This window comes from Cucurbita maxima, unplaced genomic scaffold (assembly GCF_002738345.1).
Source record: "Cucurbita maxima cultivar Rimu unplaced genomic scaffold, Cmax_1.0 Cma_Scf00004, whole genome shotgun sequence".
Classification (NCBI taxonomy): Eukaryota; Viridiplantae; Streptophyta; class Magnoliopsida; order Cucurbitales; family Cucurbitaceae; genus Cucurbita; species Cucurbita maxima.
The window spans coordinates 729,836-748,176 of record NW_019272020.1 but is presented as its reverse complement, the minus strand read 5'-3'; the positions used below and the strand labels follow the sequence as shown (position 1 = coordinate 748,176).

The window sequence follows — 18,341 nt, the reverse complement described above, 5'->3', positions numbered from 1 at the left end:
TTATAATATATCAATGAATAATTAAGTTTTCTCCCATCTTTCCTTCCTTTATTTATTTGTTTATTTTCTATTTTCCGTACTTATGTACTTCATTCTTAGAAGACTCAAAAAGTTCATATTGAAGCATTATAATTATTATTTTTTAATTATTAGAGTATGATTATTCAATGTTGTTGTGTTGTATAGAACAAAAGGGCTATTTATAATGATATATTTATCATTTTATTTTTATTTAATTTTTTAAAATTAATTTAAATATACGACACACGGGTATAAAAATTTGTTAATAAATTTTCATTTTGGCGTCTAATAGATCGTATTATAAATTTATTAAATACTTTTAAAGCTTGTTAATTTATTAGATATATTATTATATACAAATGTGTAATATGTCAAAAATATATTTGATATGTAAAATGGAATATTATTTAATTTAGGAAAATTATTTATAAAAGAGAAATTTAAAGGTGACGTCAAAATCCAGTATAAAAAAATGAAGACATTTAATTGGATTATATATATATATATTATAATGAGAAAAACAGTGAGAGTGGAACATGGCACATTCCCAATCACTCGCATCCGTTCACTCTTTTCTTTGGATTTTTGTGGCAATAAATTTGGGGACCAAATTTCATTAAATTTCTTTCCTTCTTTTTCTTTTCAGAATATAAAGTTTCTTTATTCCTTAAATTTCCCTCACATAGACTCTGTGAATTTTTTTAGTGTAAATTTCTTTTGTGATGTTTATTGTTTAGCAAAATAATAAGAACAACAACACCAAGTGTTTCTCCCGTAAAATGGTGAGAAATGTTTTTATTTTAATATCATGTCAAATCTCGCCTACAAAAAAAGCAGAGGAGATGGATAAAAATGGAATCTTTCTGTGATTTTTAACATTGGGGGAAGTGAGAAGGGCAAATAGCGTTGGGGGATTGGGAATCCCAATTGGCGCTGAAGCAATTTGGGGAGTGAGTGAACCTCCAGATCGTCATCCCCACCTGTCCCTTCCTCTGCCATATCCTTTTTCCATATATATATATATAAACCCACCTCACAATTTTTGCTCTCTTTCAATCTCTTCTGAGGCTGCGGAGCCTCCAAGTTTGTGTTTCTCCACAAACTCCCTTCCCTTCCATTGCTTTTGTGTTCATCATGCCGTCAGGTGCTAAGAAGCGAAAAGCTGCCAAGAAAAAGAAGGAATTGGAAGCTCACATCAGCCCCTCTTCCAACGCCTCTCAAGGTACCCTCCTCATTCCCCCTTTTCCGATTTAAGTGCCCCTTCTTCTTCTTCTTCCTCCTCCGATTCATCTCTCCTCCTGTCGCTGTATTCATATGTAATTTCTGAAGTGGGTTTTGCCACTGATGCCTCCTCCTTGCTTTTGGGATCTGATTAAACTAGATTGGCTTTGGTTTTGATTTTGATTTTGATTTTGATTTGAACCCTTGTAATTACTCTCTCTTTTATTATTGTTTATACCCAATTAGATTTGTTGACTGATTCAAACTTCAGCTTTATTTTAATCCCCTGTTTTTTAATTTCAATTTTCCCCCTTCGGACGCTTCACTCCAAAGTAAGCAGGGTTTTGGGGTATTTTTAAGCTTCAGTTCTTTGATTGCTTTGGAGAGAATGATTTCACTTGAGTTAGATTACGGCAAATTATTTCATCTGGGGATTTACATAGTTCTGTGTTGGATTTCTTCTGCTTATAATTCTGTTCATTTCAGGAAATGAGGATGTTAAGAACCGAAATGATAAGGGAAGTGACAGTGGTGAGGTTGAATCCCCAGCTTCTGAGAATCAGCCGAGCCACAGCAATCCATTTGGTAAGGGGAATAAGGAAGTAGAAGAGAGTAGCTCCTCCAATTCTGGGACTAATCAGAAACTAGGAATTGCTGCTGAGACAAAAAATGGCACTCTTCAGAATCATAGCAGTAGCAGTTCAGATGATGAGTCTGTAGATACAACAAAGGAACCAGAGGTATGTAATCCGCTTTCTAAATTTGAAACTGCAACCTACTCTTATCAGCAACATTAGTTTTCCAGCTCTAAGAACTTACATAGGTACTTGATGAGAAGATTGCGCCAACGGCTGCTTCTATTGTTAACTCGGTTACGCCAGAGGTCTCGGCATCGGAGGAAACTATCGGCGTCGTGGAAAGTGCTTCTGTTGAAAATACTGCCATACCTGATATGATTACTTCAGAAAAGTTGTCACTGACAGCTCCAAGGGATCTCTCATCAAAACCAAATGAAGATACAAATTTACACTTATCAGGTGAATCTGTTCATAAGGGCTCTTCTTCTTCTGATGCCTTTGAATTTGCATCTGGAAAACTTAGACTGAAACTAATAATTTTGCAGCGCATATCAAAGGGTCTGAAAATGCAGAGAATTTCAACCCAGAATCTGAGGATCAGGTTTTTTTTTTCTTTTCAATTTCTTGTCATTGCTCAACACAGCAGAGCAGATCATATGTTAATTGTTCCTTGAGAAATGAGTTTTTGTTTTCCAATTTTGTGCAGCCGTTGATTTCAAGACCTCCCGTGCCACGAAGAACCTCGTGGTTGAGTTGCTGTGGTTTATGTGATGTATTTACGAGCTCGAACTGATAGCTTCGCATACAGTTTCTTTATATAGGGTTAGTCAACGATTACCTTGCCCAATTTTAAATGCTGCTCATGTCAGGAAGCTGTCTGTGTTTGAAAATTTAATTGTTATGAAAGATGAAGAAAGTTCTCATTGACACAAAGATAATTTGTTTTATGTCGAGGCAGGGATGAAAGTCTTCACAGGACGGGTGAAGGTTAATCGGCAAGGGTCGTTATGAAAGCATGATAACATAGACGAAATCGAACTTGATGAACCCAGCTTAAGGTAGATCATGTTCTTGGATTTAGAAGCTAGCAGCATGAAGATATTCCCTTACTACATGTCTTTATCTTACAGTGAGTTTTCTTTTCTTGGAGCATAATGTTCTCGATTTTGCATTGGTTCGACATTTCGCAGTTAAATTATCGTAAATGTTTCAATTGTGTTGATAATCTGTTACCACCTGACTTTCTTATTCATTTGACATCTGCTATTTCTGTTAGTTTTCGTGGTATGCATACTGTTAAAACTGCTATGAAGCAAATCAAAGTCATTGAAATTTTATTCTTTTTTTGCACACCTACTGAGTTTCTCCCCATTTACATATAGAACTGAAGTAGAGAAAAATAAAGAATGGAAAGGAAAGAAAATTTGAAAGCAAACCCCACTAACTAAGCGTTCAGTGAACGTTATTTCGAGTCGAGTAGCTGGTTGAGGTCCACACAATGATTGCAGTGTAAATAAACTGCGTAACTGAAAGGATAATCAGGAAAGCCTCCAATGCCATCTGCATAAGGAAACATAAAGGAACTCAACCTTAGCTCCGTAGTTTCTACTAACTTTGTGATCACTTTTGGAGAACTGAAACAAAGTCTCTAAAAGGGAAAATTAAAGAGAGAACTTTTGGGTTCCTCACCAGATGCTCACTGGTGACAGTTTGGGAGATCTCTTTCCAAGCAAATCTGCATCGATCACATTCATTTTAGTTATAATCCTTCAAGTGATTTCCCTCCAAGTTTTAAAACATGTTTCCACACCCTTATTAAGAGTGTTTCGTTCCTCTCTCTAACCGATGTAAGATCTCACAAAATAAGATTTGAACTTGCATACCCCATGGCAAGAAAAGTTAGGAAGCAAGCGATGAGAGCTGATGAAGCAGCGGGGGGCAAGTTGTTAGGGTTGGAAAAACGAAAGTAGAAGCTTCCAGAGATGACAGATGCAACAGTAGCAACAGCAGCAATCAAAGCAAAAACAACGAAGAACCCAGTGGCAGTGTTCCCAATTTGGAAGAAAATTGGAGAAAAATATACAGGAACTTCAAACTCAGCACCTGAAAATGAAAAACTTGAACAAAATTACCACTAAAAGAAACATCAACACCATAGTTGAAAGAAGAACAGCAGAAAGATGAGGAAACAGAGTTGATTCAAACCAATAACAAATCCATTATCAATTGAGTGATTCATCACCCAGCCACCGATCCCGAAAATGATGACGCTAATGCAGAAATTGAAGAACGAAATTGACGCAGCAATGGCCTCCATATCTTGAAATGGGTTGTATTGAAGAAAGAAGGGTTTTGAGATGAAAGAGTTTTGTTTATGGCTTTAAACTTGAGAGTTCATCCTATGGAGAGTTGGGGTTTCGTTGAAAGCATTTTTAAGGGAGGATGTCAGGTTCTTTGCTTGCCAAAAGGGATCAGAATTGGATGTAAAGGGGAAGTGAATCATTCTTGCTTGCCTCTTCTTTCACACAGGAAATTTGATGCAATTTTTTACACATAAAGGTCTCACCATTTTTTGCTTTTCCATGGAGGGAGTTATATTCTTTGCCAACTTCCTTTATCCCAATATATTAATCCACCCAATCTATTGCCTTGTAGGTTTCCAACTTCTAAAATCCATCCTCAGTTTCCAATTAATTTTCAGAACATCCATCATGGTCTTTGAACTTTAAGACAGGGATCGATTTGATCCATATTTGTAAAATTTCAACTAGCACAACGAAATTCGTTAATACAACTCATTGTTATCTTTTAAGAAATTTAGTGAATGAAGTGTAATGTTAAAAATTTGATTGGATTGAAAAAGTGAGGGAAAAAATCAAAATATGTACAAAATTTGTAACACTATGGATCAAATTGAAGCATTAGAAAGCATAGTACCAAGTTGAACTAGTAAATTAATAAAAGAAAAGAAAAGAAACTGTTCTACGAAATGCCTGGGAAGGATGTGATTTCTTGGAATGCCATGCTAAAAAAATGCAGGGATTTAAGAATGGTTTGTAACATGTTCGACAAAATGTCTGAAAGGATTGTCGTTTCTTGGACGACGAGTATTGATGGGCTGCCGGAGTTCGGGAGAGTTGATATTGCCGCCTGGGATTCAATGGGTTCATAGATTTTGCAGTAATGGCAGAGTCGAAGATCCTATTGTTCATAGTTCATCTAGGACCCATATCATGTTCATCCATTAATTTTGGCTTTAGAAGAGAGAGAGAGAAAAAAAACCTTTAAATTCTAATGGAATGTGCAGGGACGCATAATTTCTTTTGCAAGAAAAAAAAAAAAAATCTTTTCAAAAAACCGAATATTATTTACACTTCTTAAAAAAAAGATTTAGAAAATAAACGATGATTTGAATCTTAGATATGGCTTTTCAAAACCCTTTTCTGTTTTGTAGGCTATAAAATTTTCAAACAGATAAAATGGTCCAGAGGCATCCAGGGAATTGAACGGACGCAGCAAATACGTTTCCGAATCAATTTTCAAACAGATCACCAACGAATTCAGGGCTGGGGGATTCGCAAGATGACGGCTACAGAGATCGAAGAGGAAGGTAAGTGCTCGAAAATGGCAGAAATCAAGAAGGAAGTAGAAGTAGAAGTAGAAGTAGAAGTAGAAGTAGAAGGTATTAACCTAATGTTGAACGAAGCGGCGAGGGATTCAGATTTTCAGGATCATCAAATACAAACTGTTGCATCAAATTCCGAAAACCACATCGAGAAAGCTCGGAGTAGCGATGAGGAGGTACGCATAGAATCGGAAAGGGCAAAGAAACGAACAAGAATCACAGAAGAAGAATCGGAGGAAGAGGACGAAGATTTGGACAAAGATCCTCTACTGTTAACAGAGGAAATCGTAATGAAATATCACAGCTTCGTTGACTACTTACTGCAAAGGTTGAAAGAAGAAGAGAAGGATGAAGAACTCCAAATGCAGATGTGGGCGGAGATTCTTGAGAGAGGAAGTCGGCTGGTTAAGACTCTGAGTGTACGGATGAAGAGAGTGAGTTCTGAAATGGAGTGGCTGAAAGAGTTGGAGGGGTTCGAGAAGGAGTATTTGCTCAGGAAAACCCATTTTCCCCATATCTTTGCTCAACTCAAAGACATAAATATGCAAATAGTAAGCTCCCATAATATCAGCCTTGTTTCAGACACGAAGAACAGGGGGAATGTGCTATCACAGTGTTTGGATGAGCTTGAGAGTTCCAAGGAAGAACTACATGAAATAATGGAGGGAATCAAAGTACTGAAGCAGGTGGAGAAGGATGAGGATGAACAAACACAGTAAGCATCAATAGGAGCAGAAAAAATGTTTCAGCTTTTTTCTTTCAAGATTTCATTCGAATTTCTACGTTCTTTTTTGTTTCTGGAACCTAATTCTTGGTTGGTCCTGGATTTTCAGGATCATTTCATGTGTGTTTACATTCCATTTTTTTGTAATCAGTAGGATCATGAAACTAGCAATTAATATAGCTTCTTTTAAGTCATTTTAGAAAAATGAAAAACTATTTGTTCTTCAATTTTCTAGTTATAAATTTAATTCTTCTAAGTCCAAAAAACTTAAAAATACTACCAAATTTATATTAATTATAGACCTATTCAACAACATGAACATTCTTATTAGTAATTTCCTTTCATGATCTGAGTCTAAGTATAATATAGTAATGATATTGTTCGAACATATCTAAATATAAAATATCAATTATCATTCTAATAAAAATCTAATTTAGAAATTTAACATTCTTTTTTAGATGATGATCTTCAAAATCTTATATATTTAATATAGGTATAATTTTGATGAGAGAATATCTATTTTTCATTATTTTCTTTAAAAAAAATTGTTAAAGTACATAAATTTCAAAACAAAAAACGAAATCCTTATCCAAGGATAATTTTCATCTTTAAACCTAAAATCTTATTAAATTTGTTGATTTGATTTGATTTGATTTGATTTTAAGCTTAATCTGTTAGGTAATATATAATTGTTTTAAGTTATTAACAAATATTTTTTTTAACACACATTTTATCTTGTAAGGTGAAAATGATTCTTTTGAAATTGGTCAAAATTTGACTATAAAAATGTTCAAATTTTGATCCAAATATAAAGTTTGTAAAGCCGTTTTCCGCTTTGTAGGCTTAAAAATAAGAAAACAGGGAGTATAAGATTTTGAATCAGTAGATAGACTCACAGATTGCGTTTCTTGAATCTGAATGACTTCTTCGAGTTCTTCAAGTTGAGTTCATCGCGATCTTCAGGCTTTTCCCTGCAAACGCTCCATTAGTTTAGGATTACATAGGGAGAAAAGAAAGTTGAGATTTCAAACATGATAATTACAGAAATCAAGAAAGACGAAGATATTCTCCTTTGGTTGAAGGGATGGACCTTGGAGTCAGATCGTGAATTCAAGATACAACATTGTGATCTGCACCAAGTTTTGGGTGCTCGTCGAAGACTTGCAGACAAAGAAAGCCATGGCGGATTCAAGCATAAAATTGAAGAAGAAAATCAGGAAGATCAACATCAAGATGAGTTGCATTCCCGACATGATATCAAGGAAGACAAAGATATCCTCCTTCGGTTGAACGATTCACTTTGTAAATCCGTGAACGAGGCTTCTAAATGCAAGAAAGAACAGAAAGATCTGGATCGATATTTGAATGGTCATCAAGGCCTTGCTGACAAAGAAAGCGATGGCGGATTCAAGAATAGAATTAAAGAAGAAAACCAGGAAGCTCTCCATGAAGATGCATCTCATTCTGGATATACTATCAAGGAAGACGAAAATCTTATCCTTCGGTTCCTGGAGTCAGTTCGTGAATCCGTGAACGCGGCCGATAAATTGAGGAAAGATCAAAATGATCTGCATGGAGATTCGAATGGTCGATTTGATTCAGCACCGGAACTTCTTGAAGAACTGGAGGAAATTTTGTTGAAATTCTATGAAATCATTGATCATACATTTCCGATGTTGAAAGACGCACAGAAAGCGAGATTCGAATTGCAGGATAACTTTGATTTTCTTGAGAAGGTGAGGGACCTGCTTCTGAATTCGTCTCAAAGAGTGGACAAACTGATCGACGAACTGGAAAGCATGAAGAGTGATGAAAATCAGGGGGAGGATTCGTCCCTCGGGAAAACTCAAATTCCTGAAATTTTAGTTCAACTAGTGGAATTAAATGCACATTTGGTTGAACGTTCATTTCATCACGGCATTTCTTTTCTGTTTAATGATAATTGTACTGAAAATGAGTCGTCATCTTACGTAGATGAGCTTAAGTGGGCCAAGGAAAACATGGGGATTGTACTCTTGAGAATCAGAGAATTGAGGGACCAGGAAACCTGAGAACATTCCAGGAATGTGAATCGACAGAAATTCATGAATTGGAAATGAAAGATGACAATTGAATTTCACTTTAATTGTACCATTTAAAAGCACAAAGAAGATTAAATAACTTGCACCAAAAGCAATTGTTCGAGAACATTTTAGAATCAACACCTCTCTAACCGCTTGAGCTCAGGCCAAGCTCACCTCTAGAATATCTATCTTGACTCGTACACCCTTATAAAGAATATCTCTCTCAAACCGAGGTGGAAACTCACAAAATCTTGAAAGCAATCAATAAGAAGGAAAAACCCACAGATGAATAACCAAAAATGACAAATGGAATTAGAAATCACAGTCGAATAAAAAGACATCCAACAGAATAGAAATTCAGCAAGCCAATTCTGAGGCGATGTCAAATTCATGGAACGGTATTAAAAAGACAGCACTAATGAAACAAAAAGAGAATCTAGGCTCATTCATCCTCCTGGCTGCGCAACCTAGCAAGCTTGTTGGTGACAACTACATCGAGCTGGGCAGCTCTCTCCACAATCTCCTTCCTCTTTCTTGTGGACACATCATGTGCAATCTCAGCACAGTAAGTCCTGAAATAATTGAATTAGAAAAATGAATCAGCCATGCAATACATCTTTCTAAATCTAGTAAATCATCAAGTTCAGGAGTAAGGACATAATTCAAATGAAATGTGAAGAGATCAGTGCTTGCCTATTGTGCATCATCAACAGTTCAAGCTCCTTCACGTTGTGCACAACGAACTTCTTGAATCCATTAGGAAGATAATGACGGGTCTTCTTGTCAGTACCATAACCAATGTTTGGCATCAAAGTGCATCCTTTGAACTTCCGTCGAACACGAGAATCAATACCCTTTGGTCTACGCCAGTTTGTCTGTCACCGTACATTTGAGCAATCACTTGGTAAATTTAAAGGAGGTAAAAAAATTTATGCACATGTTTGACTTCACATTAAGCTAATACATAAGATGGATCACAAAATACACAGATGCATCAAGCAGGTGTAAGATACAAGGATACAGGATACAAAACAAACAAAGTATTAAAGATAATTGGGTATAGTTTACGAATAAGGACAACACAACATGTCACATCACCACTCAACTTATGGTTAAATCATGCGCAAGTGATAGCAGTAGAATTATAAGCAAGGTTGCAGGGACAGAAAGCCCATAAGAAAACAAGACAAGGATTTTAAAAGCATTCAGAAGAGAGTAATGAAACTCTATACAGGGTAGCAATCTTTGCACTTCAAACAAAATGCTGGATAAAGAAACCAGCTATCACGGACAAATAACTCCACAAAAATTTATATTAAAGAAAAAAACACTGCTGATACTGGTGGAGAGAGCCATTGTTAGAGAATTGAATTGAACTTCAATATGTAATTGCAATGCAACTAGCGTTTACTGAAAAATGCAACAAATTTCTTTGTTTTTTTGAAACTTTCAGATGCCTAACATGGACTTTCGACTAAACAATAAAAACTAGTGTCAATTGAGAAAAAACATCTAAGCAGGATATTGCTACACTAAAAATCATACTGATTCTTAGTGCATGATATCGACCTTATCATTCAAAAGCCAAAGAACTTGTTGCACCAATACTGATTCATTGCCGTAGCATACTCTTGTTATAAAATTTTAAAAGTAGTTAGGTTGAACAACATTTCATTATGCGATAGCAGTCAAAGAGGTGGAACAATGAGAAAACTGAAAACGAGGGAAAACTATCGTGGTTTTGAATAATTTATACAACTTTCGAAGTAAAACGATACATAATGCTAAACATTAATTGTATCAAGCAATGCAAATAAGACTGGAGCGATGATGAGATAAATGGACTGTTAGCACCGAATAATCAACAGAGCAACTTAAAGATCGAGATGGAAAATTGTACAGATTCAATGAGAATTAAAAAGTCTCCATCATCACCAGTGAGCAGAGCGAAACACAATTCTCGTATGCATATACACATAGTTGAATGCAAAATCACTAGCAAGCAGAAATTCTAGTTATGCAGAGGAAAACTAACAATAGTTCATATACATACTTTGACAGAGATCTTGCGGTCACTCTGGGGCCTTTTGAACTGCTTAACCCGCTTCTTAACGATCTTCTTCGTCAGCAACGGCACCGCCATATCTTCTTAATTCCTATAAACTCTAAACCAAGCAGATTTCTCAGCTCCAAAATGACTGATTGAAAGAATGTTGACTCAACAAAATAACAACAGAATGTTTGAATCGCCTACAGCCTAAAATCGCATTTGACTTGAAATAAACTACTTTATGTTGCAATATTAGAGCGTGAAAGCTAGAAGTTATACGAACAGAAGATACGAATAGAGAGAAAGAGATATACCGGCAATCGGAATCGGAGTTTGCTTTCCAAGACCCGCCGAACTCGAACCTCAACCCTTCAGGTTTATATTCATATAAGAGGTAAGAGTGGCTCCGGCGTTAGGGTTTTCGTGGGTCAAAGTTTACGGGTTTTCTTTTTTCTTTTTTCTTTTTTTTTCTTTTTTGAGAATTCAATTTTTACTCGATAAAACTTTCAATTTCATATTCTATATTTAGTTTAGTTACATTTCTGTTCTCTATATAAATTCACCTTCTAATTTTTTAAGAAAATATATACAAAAAAAATATATATATTTGAAAACTTAAATAATATCAAGTTTTACAAATTTGATTGGATTGCAATTATTTGTTGCAAACCTCACAATTTTTAACAAAAAAAAANAAAAAAAAAAAAAAAAAAAATTGTTCTTCTTTCAATTTTGTTATATCGCACATATATTTTATAATTTATTAAAATTGCGTAATAATCCCATTTTATAACTTTCAAATAAAAATCTATTAGATAATAAAAATTACGATGCATTTTTAAATTGAAGGTTGAACTTATGACATTTATTTATGCTTGAAATGTAATTCGACGAAAAGCTCAATTAAATTGTTAATTTAACTTTTCCTATTGAGATTATAAACTTTAATATATATATATTTTCTAAGACGAAAGAGTGCATATAAAAAAAACAACGTGTCATAAGATGTCTATTTATTTTAGTGGTTAATCTTAAAAATTAAATTTAGTATTGCTTTCTTACTTAGATGCACATGGTGAATCGTTAGCAAAATTATTATAAGATAATATACTATAATTTATGGTTTAAATTTAGCTTTATTCATGGAAAGATATTTGATTTTAATAAATTAAAACACATCTTATTATAATTAAACTGTATTTGATGCCACATCATCATTTTATTTATTAATTTAAAAAGAATTAAAAAGAATTAAACAAAACCATCGCAAGTTAAAAAAAAAATAGTAATCAATTAAGACTAAAATATAAATTTTAACAAAAAAAAAAATTTGAAATAATAAATAAGGTGGGGACAAATTAGGAATAACTCCCAACTTCTCCAACGCTCAACGAGTAAAACGTGGCCTTCCTCATATATTACATCACATATCCGTAACAAGAAAATAAATAAATAAATAAATATAAAAAGATGAGCAATTAAAGTCAAACAGTCAAATCCGATAAGAAGTGGATAATTACGACTCGATCACTTAAAATATATATATTTTCCTTTATTTATTTATTTTTATAGAAAAAGAAAAGAGGATAATCCAAAATTTTCAAGTATTTATGGTAGGTTCCGAAGTTAAGTATATAAAAATATAATTTTAGCCACAAAAATTAATTTAATTACAATTGAGTCCCCATTTCCACGCCCACCACCATTTTTTTGCAGCCCATAACTCTCTTCTTCTTCTTCCTCTTCCCTCCATCTTCCCCTCATTGATTTTTCACTTCTTTCTCGTCTCCTTTTCCCCTCTTTTAATTCCCTCTTTCTATTTCAGTAAACGCCCAATTTCAGTTCCACCACAAGTATTGCTCTGCAGCTCTCGATAGCAACAACGAAAACTGTGTGCCGTGGCATTTTAGTACCGCCGTTTCTCTCTTTGATCATCGTCGTTTTGAAGGGATACTAGTTGGAGTGAGTTTTTGCAGATTTTCCTTGTGTGGTTTTTTGAGTTTCATTGCTTTGAGCTTGATTTTGAGGAGTTTGTGTTTTGTTTTATCGACTACTTTTTTGGGGGTGTTTTTCTGTTTGTCTCCATCTTGCCTGTTACTTATCTATCTCTGTCTCTGTGTTCCATTGGAGCTTATCTTGAATCTCCCAGTTCGTTTGATTACATGCAAGTTTGAGTGATTTGGTTCACAAAGATTCATTTTTTGTTTTTGTTTCCATGTGGGGTTTGATTTTTCTGAAATGCAATACAATGTTTAAGGGAAGATCGTTTGGCTTGACTTGTTCAATTCTCTTTATATTTTTCCCTTCTGTGGAGTGGTTTTGCCCTTTGTTTCCTTTTTGGGTTAATCGGGCATGTGATTCGTTCTGTTTTGGTCGTATCAGTTGCACCTTCACAAAAAAACCAAACAATAAAAAGGATAACGGTTTTAATGTTTTTTCTTTCCTTATTTTGTCTGATGTTTTGATCCAGCCATGTGGGATTAAATTTATACTACTTTTGAGTTTAACAACGATTTGAAGATTCCAAGTATTGTGTTTGTATCTTTGCAATGACATTTTGATATTAATAGTTCACTGGTTGAGTTTTGTAAACATATTAGCAGCTGAGCCCACATGTGCGGAAGTATATTAAGAATATATTACTTTAAAAGATTGAATGTATAGTATACTTCTTAATGTCCCTGATCCTTGTCTGCCTGTTAAATTTTAAGATGGATAGAAGGACCTTCAGTTTAGTTAAGTGTTAAGCTATTGACATCGATTGTGATTGATTGTGGATTACAAAAATTTCCCTGCATTGGATATTGGCTCTCGATCATGACCGCGAATAGTTTTCCGTTCTTGGCTGGAAACTCGTTGATGACTTTTTTTTTCTTCACTTGACAAAAGTACACCGGAATATTCTTTTTATTGCATATCAAGTAGAGAAGATCAGAAAGCGATGCAGAAGCAGCGTTCACATCACTCATTTTCAGGTTACTTTCAAAACCACAACCACCATTTCTTTAAAATAATGGTTAAAGGAATGTAGTAATTGTTTCTTTATTATGTATGGTAGGTCATTCTTGTAGTCCACCCATGGCTAAGCCGAAAGAAAAGGAAAATGCATGGGGTAATTTCCACAAAGCTGATGCTTTCGATGTTTCCAGCGTTACTACACTATTCTCAAGCTCATTGCCGGTTCTTCCACATGGGAAGCGTAAGTTCTGCCAATGCCAACTGTCTGATATTCTTCATCTTATATTCACCATCCTATGTAATGTTAACTGAGATCCTTTCGTTCTTTATCGTGACACGCAGTGAACATGACCGACAAAGGAGTTACTATTCAATCTGTTGATGACATCGCGTCTCACTTTAAGAATCTCAACCCAGGTCCGGAGGGAGATGATGTGCTTGAAGACATCGAAACTCATGCAATTGGCAGCTTGCTTCCTGATGATGAGGAGGAGCTTCTAGCTGGTATATTGGATGATTTAGATCTGAATGGCTTGCCTAGCTCTCTTGAAGACTTGGAAGAATATGATCTTTTCAGTAGTGGAGGTGGCATGGAGTTGGAAACAGATGCTCAACAAAATGCAAGCATTGGTTCTTCAAGGCTAGGCTTAGGTGATGGTGCAGTTGGAAGTGTGGTGCCTCCTTATACCTTTTCAAATGGTAATGGAACGGTTGCTGGAGAACATCCTTATGGAGAGCATCCTTCAAGAACGTTGTTTGTGCGGAACATTAATAGCAATGTCGAAGATTTGGAATTGAGAGCTCTCTTTGAGGTGATGCATTTTGTGTAAATCTTATTTAAAATCATGTGTTAATATATCCGTTTTATTTGTGAAGACAATTGAATGGAAACATATGCCTTGTACCAATTTTAAAATCTATACATAAATGATAATTAATCTCTGGAGAAAGTTAGGATATACTGATATGCTACTTTCCCTTCTGGCTTGCAGCAATATGGCGATATTAGGACTTTGTATACTGCGTGTAAACATAGGGGCTTTGTGATGATATCTTATTATGACATTCGTGCTGCTCGAACTGCTATGCGTGCATTGCAAAACAAACCACTGCGGCGGAGAAAACTCGACATTCACTTCTCAATTCCCAAGGTGCTGAGCCGATATTCAATCGTTCATAGTTTATCTCAACTTTCGTTTGGTTTTTGAGTATTGGTTTCATTTCTATGATTTCTTTCACTGTACAACAGAATAATCCATCTGAGAAGGATATAAATCAAGGAACCTTGGTAGCCTTTAATTTAGATCCCTCAATTCCCAATGAAGATCTTCATCAAATTTTTGGGGTCTATGGGGAGGTCAAGGAGGTGATTGTTTTACCAACCCTTCTTATATTTCTATTGTCAGTTGATTCCAAGTTCTCTTGATTTATGATTAATGACATTCGGCGATGTGCTATTCGTTTCAAAAACAGATAAGGGAAACTCCACACAAGAGACACCATAAGTTTATTGAGTATTATGATGTTAGAGCTGCTGAAGCAGCACTGAAGGCATTAAATAGAAGCGACATTGTTGGCAAACGCATAAAGCTAGAGCCAAGTCGCCCTGGCGGAGCTCGTCGAAGGTGTGTATTTGAGACTATAAATTTTTATGTTTTCTTCTCCTTCTAATATATTCTTGCATAGATTTATCAGCATATTCTCTATTTGGTTGAAATTGAATTGATAAATGTTTGTGTCTAATTCATACTTAATATCAATACATTTTTTTTTTTTATTCTTGTTGAACTCGTTATTATACGTCATTGTGATCCCTCCAGCTTGATGTTGCAACTAAATCAAGAACTTGAACAAGATGATTTCTGGAGTTTCCGCCATCAAGGTTCACCGGTTATCAATTCTCCCCCAGGTAGGATACCGTTAAACGTTTCTGTCATCACTCACACGCCTATTTCGGTCATGTATTTATATTTTTTATTTACCTCACAATTCTCCATCTCCAACCACTATCTTAGCATCTGTGACAGGTAAATGGATGTCGTTCAACGGTTCGATTAAACCTAGTTCCATGGGAAGTATCAGCAACTTTCCGGGTTTTACATCCATAAGCCCAACAGGCGGCAACCATTTGCCTGGATTAGCTTCAGTTCTTCCTAAAGTAACAAGAAGTAATGTGAAGGTTCCTCCTATTGGCAAGGACCAGCATCCATTGTATATAAATCCATTGCATGCCTTTCAACCATCCCTTTCATTTCCCGAACCAAAATCAAGGCCCTATAACGAGACTATGCCCTCCTTCAGACCTCCCACATCAAGTGGATCATGTGTGGAAGCATTATCTGGTCCACAAACTTTTTGTGGAAGTCAGAATTCATACACAGAGTCCTCTAGTTCTTCTGCTTGGTCAAGATCGTACACAAACCTTCAGTTCTTATCCAATGGAAATGGTCATACATTTCCGTTTCCCGGCCGACAAACTTCTTTCTTCAGCTCAACTCCCACTGCTCTTTCGCATCATGTCGGATCTGCTCCATCTGGTGTCCCGTCGGAGAGGCACTTTGGGTATTTCCCCCAGTCACCAGATACTTCGTTAATGGGTCCTGTGGCATTCAGAGGTTTAAGCTTTAGTTCACATGCTCCTGTAAACCCCACCATCACCACACCGAGAAACATGTCTGAAATTCACCCTTCGACTTTTCAAATGATGTCTTCATCCATGCTGAACTCAATGTTATCAGGTAGTGTTCCATACTTGGGACTGCTACCAAACAGCCTGGATGGTTTGAATGAGCGTGGCAGAAGCCGATGGATTGAGAATAACGGAAATCAGATTGACAGTAAGAAGCAGTTTCAGCTTGACTTGGATAAAATTAAGGGTGGGGAAGACACTCGAACAACCTTGATGATAAAAAACATTCCGAATAAGTAAGATACGATTAGTTCTTCACCCTGCCCTTTGTTTTGCTTATTTTTCCTTTTTCCTTTCCATTTTTGCTTGTTGTAAATATGTTCAAATCATTCTCTCCCCACAGGTACACGTCAAAAATGTTATTAGCTGCCATTGATGAACATCATAAGGGTACTTATGATTTTCTCTATTTGCCAATTGATTTTAAGGTAACTTTGAACTAACCTTTTGAATGTTGGGATTGAACTAAAACAAAAACTTGTTCTTTTTATCCATTTTACTTGTCACAAATGCAACCGATTGGCATTTTCGTTCGAACTGTGCAGAATAAATGCAACGTCGGCTATGCTTTCATCAATATGCTATCTCCTCAACACATAATATCCTTTTATGAGGTTTTATTATCATCATTTTTTTTACTACTTGGCGTGATATTTTAGAACCGTTTCGAAATTAAATTTGTTCAATTCGGGTCTGCAGCATAATATGTATTTGAGTTTGTCTGTATAGGCTTTTGATGGAAAGAGATGGGAGAAGTTCAATAGTGAGAAAGTTGCTTCCTTGGCATATGCTCGAATCCAAGGAAAGATGGCTCTCATGAGTCATTTCCAAAACTCAAGCTTAATGAATGAAGACAAGCGCTGCCGCCCCATTCTTTTTCACTCAGAGGGGCCTGAGGCTGGAAATCAGGTCAAAAGTTCAAATATATCTAATTCAGCCTTTCTCAATTTTATCTTGGTCATTTGTGAACACGATGGAACATATAAATCCGATAGAACTCGTTCATTCTGATCTAAGCTGGGTCTGCCCCATCTATTCGACGTAAAGTTCATAATGTTCCATCCTTCGAAATTTGATGACGGTTTTTAAGCACGGTTGGAACATATAATACTCATCTGTGGCATGTGCTTGATGGTATTATCATTTCATTTTGCAGATTCTTCATGAACATCTGCCATCCTCCCATTTGGGTGTCAATATCTGGGCGATGAATGATTCGTCGGGAAGCCCTCCAAGTAACGGCATTAGTGAGGGGCCTGATAAGTTCTAAACGCAGCAGCGTCATCGCCCTCTGCCCAGATCTGTAGCTGCTGAATTTCTAACTCGAGTAAATAATGGTACATATGTCAGGAACAGTTGGATTCGGAAGAACAAACATATGGAGATTTTGTTTATAATGTGCTTTCTGCAGTGTTTTGGTTGGAAGATTGGATGGAGATGGAATGGCTGGTTCCATGTCGAGTCGTAAATGGCAACTCGAACAGTCTTCGGACTCTGCCCAGTGTTGTTTATGCACTGAATTAGTCCATGATTTCTCCTACATTTTGGGAGCTTCTTTTTCCCTTCCCCCTAAATGTTGGTTTGAGAAATGAGAAACAATGTATATACCACAGTTGATCGTGTTTTTTGGTTGGGAAGCTTTGAGAGGAGGAACCACACAAATGTATAGCGGGTGGACCTTTGCAACTTCTATGCCCAAAACTTGTTTCAGCTTTTTAAATACAAGTTCAATTGCTTGTGTTTATACCATTGATGATTTCGGATTCTTGGCCTAAGTGAGTGAATCACCTCGATCTTGAATCAACGAGTAGATCATCATCAACATAGGGACTCAATTCAACTAGTAGATCATCGACACAGTGACTCAATGCATTCTGCATTCTCCAAATAAGTTGGGAGTTGGGGCAGCGTTTATAAGTAAGAGATTAGAAAATAAAGATGGAACACAATGATACAATGATATGATATTGTCTATTTTGAGCACAAGCTTCCATGACTTTACTTGGGAAGTCCATGACTTTGCTTTGGTAAAGTCATTGCTTTGGGTTTCTCCAAAAGACTATGATATTGTCTACTTTGAGCACAAGCTTTCATGGCTTTGCTTTGGGCATACTAGAGAGTTTTTTATTATTATTATTATTATAAACTCAGGATCATTCTCTAAATTAGTCAATAGGACTTTCATCATCCAAAACAAACTATAAGCTAGATAATTATCGGGCTTTGCTTAATTAGTACATTTTATTCCATTTATCTTATTTTTTGTTTGAGAAAAAAAAAGGGTTGATTTTTTCCTTCCCATGGAAAATATTGACCTATTGACCAATGAGAGAGTGAGAGGATAAATAGGAATAATTAATTAATTGTTTAGGATCATTTTTAATTAAAAAAAAACCCAAAAAAAAGAAGATA

The 18,341-nt window shown here is 35.8% G+C and overlaps 4 protein-coding genes across 17 annotated transcripts in view; 2 read left to right on the top strand and 2 right to left on the bottom strand.

Annotated features, from left to right (window-relative positions):
- The first annotated feature begins 895 nt into the window (after positions 1-895).
- LOC111478620 lies at positions 896-3,091 on the top strand. 2 transcript variants are annotated; one of them, XM_023122989.1, is made up of 6 exons: positions 896-1,243; positions 1,729-1,982; positions 2,081-2,279; positions 2,366-2,421; positions 2,527-2,642; positions 2,779-3,091. In XM_023122989.1, the coding sequence occupies exons 1-5, from the start codon at positions 1,156-1,158 to the stop codon at positions 2,611-2,613; spliced, it is 684 nt and encodes a 227-aa protein (XP_022978757.1). In that variant the 5' UTR covers positions 896-1,155; the 3' UTR covers positions 2,614-2,642; positions 2,779-3,091. The 2 variants fall into 2 exon arrangements, with proteins under 2 accessions (XP_022978757.1, XP_022978756.1); XM_023122988.1 differs by having other exon boundaries at positions 907-1,243; positions 2,066-2,279.
- Positions 3,092-3,128: 37 nt separating this feature from the next.
- LOC111478636 lies at positions 3,129-4,293 on the bottom strand. The gene is made up of 4 exons (XM_023123009.1): positions 4,026-4,293; positions 3,704-3,923; positions 3,510-3,555; positions 3,129-3,380 (listed from the first exon to the last, which is right to left on the bottom strand). The coding sequence occupies exons 1-4, from the start codon at positions 4,135-4,137 to the stop codon at positions 3,273-3,275; spliced, it is 486 nt and encodes a 161-aa protein (XP_022978777.1). The 5' UTR covers positions 4,138-4,293; the 3' UTR covers positions 3,129-3,272.
- A 4,225-nt stretch (positions 4,294-8,518) lies between these two features.
- LOC111478603 (60S ribosomal protein L32-1-like) overlaps positions 8,519-18,341 on the bottom strand; it is a 29,945-nt gene continuing 20,122 nt past the window's right edge. For 3 of the 8 annotated variants that reach the window (XR_002717505.1, XR_002717502.1, XR_002717506.1), the window contains exons 5-7: positions 10,597-10,637; positions 10,286-10,388; positions 8,980-9,107 (exon numbers count right to left, since the gene is read on the bottom strand). Coding sequence is in view for 2 of the 8 variants with exons in the window: in XM_023122968.1 (XP_022978736.1) it covers positions 8,675-8,804; positions 8,926-9,107; positions 10,286-10,375 (402 nt within the window). In the remaining 6 variants the exon portion in view is untranslated. Of the gene's footprint in view, positions 8,805-8,925; positions 9,108-10,285; positions 10,398-10,596; positions 10,644-18,341 lie in introns of those variants that run through there. The other 5 variants (XR_002717501.1, XM_023122968.1, XR_002717503.1 and 2 more) reach the window with 3 other exon arrangements.
- On the top strand, positions 11,960-17,678 carry LOC111478558 (protein MEI2-like 5). Of its 6 annotated transcripts, none has more exons than XM_023122880.1 (13): positions 11,960-12,244; positions 13,208-13,257; positions 13,341-13,481; positions 13,583-14,052; positions 14,233-14,391; positions 14,490-14,606; positions 14,714-14,865; positions 15,061-15,149; positions 15,256-16,165; positions 16,273-16,357; positions 16,475-16,543; positions 16,659-16,838; positions 17,086-17,678. In XM_023122880.1, exons 2-13 carry the CDS (start codon positions 13,224-13,226, stop codon positions 17,197-17,199), a joined length of 2,520 nt encoding a protein of 839 aa, XP_022978648.1. In that variant the 5' UTR covers positions 11,960-12,244; positions 13,208-13,223; the 3' UTR covers positions 17,200-17,678. The 6 variants fall into 6 exon arrangements, with proteins under 6 accessions (XP_022978648.1, XP_022978649.1, XP_022978647.1 ...); XM_023122881.1 differs by having other exon boundaries at positions 13,205-13,257; XM_023122879.1 differs by having other exon boundaries at positions 13,172-13,257.